Raw genomic sequence first — 5,979 nt, forward strand, 5'->3', positions numbered from 1 at the left:
TTCTCAAAATAATAGCATGCTTATTTGTAGACACTGAGAAACTCGTTCTGAATTTTTATGGAAAAGCAGAGGACCAGGAAGAACTAAAGCAAATCTGAAAAAATAAGTCAATAGAAGTGGGAAGAATCACTGTACATGATGTTAAGAGTTACTGTACAGCTACTAGAGTCACCTGTTTGTTATTGGTGGAAGAATAAACACAGTGATCAATGGGACAGAATAGCAAATGAAAGATACAAAGAAATATGCCCAATTAATTTTTCACAATATGCCCAACTTTCCAAAAATGACATTGGAGCAACTGGACAGCCATAAGCCACAAAAAATGAACCTTGATCTAAATCTCATACCTTATGCAAAAAATAACACAAAATAGGTAATAGAGTTACATTTAGTAAAGCATGAAACTTTATGACTTTTAGAAAAATTGGCAATATAGGAAGGAGGGCTAGGCAAAGAACTTTCAGACTTGACACCAAAAGCACAATCCATAAAAAAAATATTAATACATTGGCCTCCTCAAAATAGAAAGACATTTTCACTGATAAAGACCCTCTCAGAGAAGACGACTTGTGACTGTAGGATAGCAGCAGGGAGCCATATGGAGATGGAATGGGTCTGCATCTTGATCATACTGGTCATTGCACAAATCTACAAATGTGATAAATTTGCATAGAACCACCCACACACTCAAGACCAGCCTGGCCAATACAGTGAAACCTCCTCTCTACTAAAAATACAAAAATTAGCGGGGCGTGGTGGGGCTGAGGCAGGAAAATGGCGTAAACCCGGGAGGCAGAGGTTGCAGTGAGCCAAGACGGCGCCACTGCACTCCAGTCTGGGTGACAGAGCGAGACTCCCTCTCAAAAAACAAACGAAGAAAAAAACAACAAACAAAAACAAAAAACTACACACAGAAATGAGGGCACATAAAACTGGTGAAATCTGAATAAGCTCTGTGAACTGTATCAATGTCAATGTCCTGTACTATCGTAACATGAATATGCTGTATTTATAGTTATGCAAGATTGCAAGATGTCAACACTGGGGGGGTGGGTAGGATGAAGTGTACCTGGAATCTTCCTGCACATTTTTTTAGGCAAATGTCTATGAATATATAAGAATTTTAAAATAAAATTTAATCAATCAATGAGTATTTTAATTTCAAAACTGGATGCTTACCCTCCGGTTTGTGAAGACAGAATAACATTCTTTTACTAGCACTGTTTTGATCATGTTGGGATCTGTGATAGCCAGCACAGGCTGTAGACAGTCATAAAAACTGTGTGGAAAAAACAGAGTTGATTAAACATCAACAGCCTTATTCTACAGCTGGAGCCCAACCCAGGAAGCCAGACTTTAATCCTGACATTGCATAATACCCTAGATGTACAATACACAGTAATCTTAGGTTCTAGTTCATTAGGTATAGCACACAGCAAGATTCTGACACAGGAGCCACCCAAGTCTTCATACGATGAAGGGTAATGTGAGCCAAACAAGGAAGAGACATTGAAAGACAAAAGAGCTCTTCAAAGAGATCATGGTTAGAAATGACAGGAGAGCATTTGTTAAGCTGGGTGGTGCATATGTGGGTATTTTCCATGCCATTCTCCACAATGTTTCATATGTTTAAAATATTTCACTTTTAAAAAGAATATTAGGTCCATGCAAAAATGAAGGCAAGTAAATTATCAAATGCTCACAACGACTAAGTGTTTCCAGGGCAGTTGCTGTGGGGCCTGTGGACATCCAGTGCTGTGTGTTCTTTCTACTCAGTTGTGTTCCTTGTGTGGGCCATGCCAGGTCCACAGCACCCTTCAGGCAGCACTGTGGTTTCTGAGGACTTGATTAGAAAAAATGAAGTACAAAGAGGCAAAACCTTCTGCCTCTTGCTTCTAGTTAACCAACACACCACTGCACCTCTTCCACTGCTCTTGCCAAACATTTAGCCCCTCTGACAGCGGCTGCAGTTGGCTGAGGCCACCTTATAAAATCACAGTCCGTCAGCCCACAAGGGAACACAATGGTTTAAGAATATTCAGCATTTCTTTAAATTCAGCAGAAAGGTATAGACAAAGATATACTTATATATCTTTCTATTAAAAAGTCTTGGCTTAAAGTTAACAATAAAACAGAATGAAAAATTCCACAATTACACAGAAAGTTAAAAAAAAACAAACAGCAGAGCATAAATGGTTTCCCAATCTGTTTCTCTATGTCTCTCAACCTTTCTTCCGAAAGCATGTTAAATCCAAAGTATAAATAAAGAGTTTTGGCTTTTAATTGGAAGTGAATCGATGTAGGAAGGAGTTGATGCCCTGCATTTATGAGCACATATTAGAAGGGTCTGAGACAATGCATGCGATAAAAGGGCACCAAGGAAAGAAAAAAAGAAGAGGGGAATAGGCAGACACTGGACAGAACGTGATGCTGGGAGTCCCTGGGCCACCAAAGTCTGGGGAAAAGTGGTAACCACAATGCTCCCAGCCTAGTTTAGACCAAAGACCTCAACACCTGGTGACACAGGGGATCCTTGGTAGGACAAGCCTCAAAAAGTTTTACAATAGTGAGTGTGAACGTTGTGAGAACCAAAATTATGGCACGTGTGTGTGTGTGTGTGTGTGTTTGTCAGTGTGTCCGTGTGCCTACGTGTGTGATTAAAAACCCTGACAAATAAATCAAAGAAGGCTATGAAGAGAGGATTCTCAGGCTTGTATGCCTGATAACAAAACTATCACAAAAGACTTTGTGAAACAACGAGCTTGCAGAAAGCCCATCCCAACCTTACACAAAAATACTTCTGCAAGGACACCTGCCCAGCAACTGCCTGTCCAACCTTGGTGTGGCATCACCCTTGTTACTGATCTTTGTAGTGAAGGAAGACTCTTTCAAAACCCATGTGAAGTCCTCCTCATATTTTCCTTGGAACATCTTTGTCTTCCTTTCCCTCCCTGAATTTGCACATAGCTTATAATGGCACACAGATTCCCATTCTAATACTCTACCCCCAAATACATATCTTCTTCTTTCAGAGAACCTCTCTGTTTGTAGTTAGGTTGGCAAGAGCTTCATCCCAAGAAGCTCTGGGCTGAGACTGTCCTCTGTGCGGTGGGGTAAACTCATCATAGAAACAAGTCTATCCAATGGAAGCTTCCAGAATACTTACCCCCAGACTTTTCTATACTTTTTATAACATTCCATGTCAAACGTCCAAAAGCCCTGGGAGGAGAAACAAAATAGTATTTGATTATTATTTTAAATGTGCTTAACCCTGCCTCTAATTGGGACTGAAAACAGTCAAATCCTATGAAATTAGTCTTGCTGGCAGTTAGAGGAAGCTTATTTAGAGATATCATAAGGGAAAGGAGAGAAAACAGAGGAGGTGTTTGAAATGGGAAATATAAAATCACTCTTGAATTTTCTTTAAGTGTTGTGGATACTGAATGACTGATCCTTTTGTATAAATACTAAGTAACTCCTTGTCTTTCAGATGTCTTTTTGCTTTTTCATGTGTAGTCTCTAAAATCTCATAAATCCCTGAATGATCACCTCCAGGGGCATATGGAGAAACTAAGGCTGAGGGAAAGTGAGTGAGCATCAGAAGGGAATGTGCACTCTTTTATCTCTTTGTTCTTCATCCTTTTCATTTATTTCATGAGCTCGCTCTGGAATTCTAGCAGAATTAGAAAGTTACAGACACCAGGGACCTTTTAGTCTAGCGGATTTAGATAAGTGTGAGGCATGTTTGTTGAGTGAAAAATGAGTGAGTGACAGAATGACAAAGTGGACTCACTTTCCAGTTTTCCAGCTTAACATGGAAGTTCTGAGAAAATGTCACCTCTACACATTGGATACAGCAAATTATGACACTTGCTTCGAGTTTGCACTGAAACTTAAAAGTAAATCTTCCTCTTTCTACATTTCAGGGGTGAAGTTTTAACTATGGAAAAGAAGGTCTAAGGAATGTGTGTCTTGGGGGTACATCTACTAAAGAGTTGACATAGGGCAAATGATGAGTTTCAGGCCTCTGAGCCCAAGCCTGCATGTATATATACAGATGTCCTGAGGCAACCAAAAACTACAAAAGAAGTAAAACAGCCAGCTCCTGTCTTAACTGATTGACCAACCTTACAACATTCCATTATGACTTGTTCCTGCCCTGCCCCAATTGATCGATGGATTGACCTCATGACATTCTTCTTCTGGACAATGAGTCTTATGATCTCCCCACCATGCGCCTTGTGGCCCCCTCCCCTGCTGACAATGAATAACCACCTTTAACTGTAACTTTCTACTGCTTACCCCAGTCCTATAAAACTGCCCCACCCCTATCTCCCGTCGCTGACTCCTTTTTCAGACTCAATCGATCTGCACCCAAGTAATTAAAAACCTTTATTGCTCACACAAAGCCTGTTTGCTGGCCTCCTTACACGGATGTGTGTGAAAGTAGGGAAATTATTGCTTTTGCAGAGGGAAAAAAGATGAAATTCCTCGGCAGTAATTAGACAAGAGTCCTCACTTGGGAGAACTAGAATCTGAGAAACAAGCCTCAGGTATGCAGGAAAGATTGTCTAAGCCAGAGAACTGACTGCTGTTGCTGGCCCTGTGTAGATGAGCTCATAATTTTCCATCCAGGGACCAGGCCCTGAACAGAGCATCAGATGAGGTTAGACACAAAGGCTCAAAGTTCACAGTCCGTGTGGCACATATGACATTCTATTTAGTGAAATTAAATATTTAATAATTTTGTCAAATCATCCCCTTTCTAGTGATTTTGCATGTGATTCTGACTTTGTGTAAAAAATAAACCCACAAATTCATATTGTGCTTAAATATCTGAGGTTAATAGACAACCACTCTCTTATCTCAGGTACATCCACTCCCTGCTGAGACTCACCCACAACATGCAACCTTCAAAGGAAAAGAAGTAAAGCAGAACACCTTTGTTCTGTCTCTCAAAGTGGCAAAAGATGTCATAGAGAGTAAGAGCTGTGGTAGAGCCATGGAAATACCCTCAGGAAATTTAGCACTTTTTGGAGAGGCTTCAAGCAGGTGCAAATGATCCAATGATAAATACTTGATCTCCCTAATACACTGAGTTTCAAAGCTTTGCAGGAGGAAGGGAAAAAAGGCTACTCATAAGCTACTGCTACAGAGAGGAAAGTTTGACTCTCATGTCCACAGAAAACAAGCCACAATCAGGGGCTCCTGTTCCTACTTTTAATACTAAGTATGACTGTACCTTCCTGGGAACCTGCATCGAGCAAAAAGGAAATGCTCTTTATGGTGCTCACAATGTCTGCACATCAAGTTGCTGATCTACCTGAGATTTGGGCTGTTCAACTGTGGCAAACTTGAGGTTCCTGAGAGTTAGCAAGAGAGCCCCAGGGTAAACTTTGCCATGCTCTGGGTGATGCCTACACACTGTTTCTGAAAGTATAAAACCTCAGACCTTCCTCCTGAGGAGAAGCATTTTTACTGATGGAACTAAGTTGCTCTTTGCAACCATAAGAAGCAAAAGAGGAAGCTCAAAAACACTCACCTTACGGAAAGACAAAACATTTCCGAAAAAAGGCAGAGGTGTGGGCCCTGGAATTCCAAGCTTCTTAAAAAGTCCATGTGAATGGGTTCCATATCTACAAAGTGAAACAGACATCAGGTCACAGGGATTGTGACTTTATAGATATAGGGGCTGGTGAGTCACTGACGGAGGAACTGAAATGCTCAAGGGGAGGTAACATTAAGGCAATAAATAATAACAGTAACTCTGACGGCAATGATTATATTTGTTCATCAGGTCCTTTGGCGCCTCCACCATGAGACACCAAACAGTTATGATGATTAGCTCAAAGCAGCAGAAGTCTTCATGGTCCCATTCCTGGAACGAATACTTGATAAATGTTCTCAAATGTGAATGATCCTGAGAGATTCAGGTAGGAATTCTTCCAGGGAACTTCATTCCTTTATGTCTTTTTA

At 40.7% G+C, this 5,979-nt stretch overlaps 1 protein-coding gene across 1 annotated transcript; it reads right to left on the minus strand.

Annotated features, from left to right (window-relative positions):
* Positions 1 to 552: 552 nt before the first annotated feature.
* On the minus strand, positions 553 to 5,639 carry LOC113219532 (cytochrome P450 3A8-like; the record flags this gene model as incomplete). The annotated part of the gene is made up of 4 exons (XM_026450114.2): positions 553 to 651; positions 1,183 to 1,282; positions 3,170 to 3,222; positions 5,546 to 5,639. Coding segments are annotated over 4 exons (346 nt in total), but the record flags the coding sequence as incomplete, so codon positions are not given.
* Between the last annotated feature and the right edge of the window lie 340 nt (positions 5,640 to 5,979).

The sequence above is a fragment of the Piliocolobus tephrosceles genome, unplaced genomic scaffold, assembly GCF_002776525.5.
Source record: "Piliocolobus tephrosceles isolate RC106 unplaced genomic scaffold, ASM277652v3 unscaffolded_12880, whole genome shotgun sequence".
Lineage (NCBI taxonomy): Eukaryota > Metazoa > Chordata > Mammalia > Primates > Cercopithecidae > Piliocolobus > Piliocolobus tephrosceles.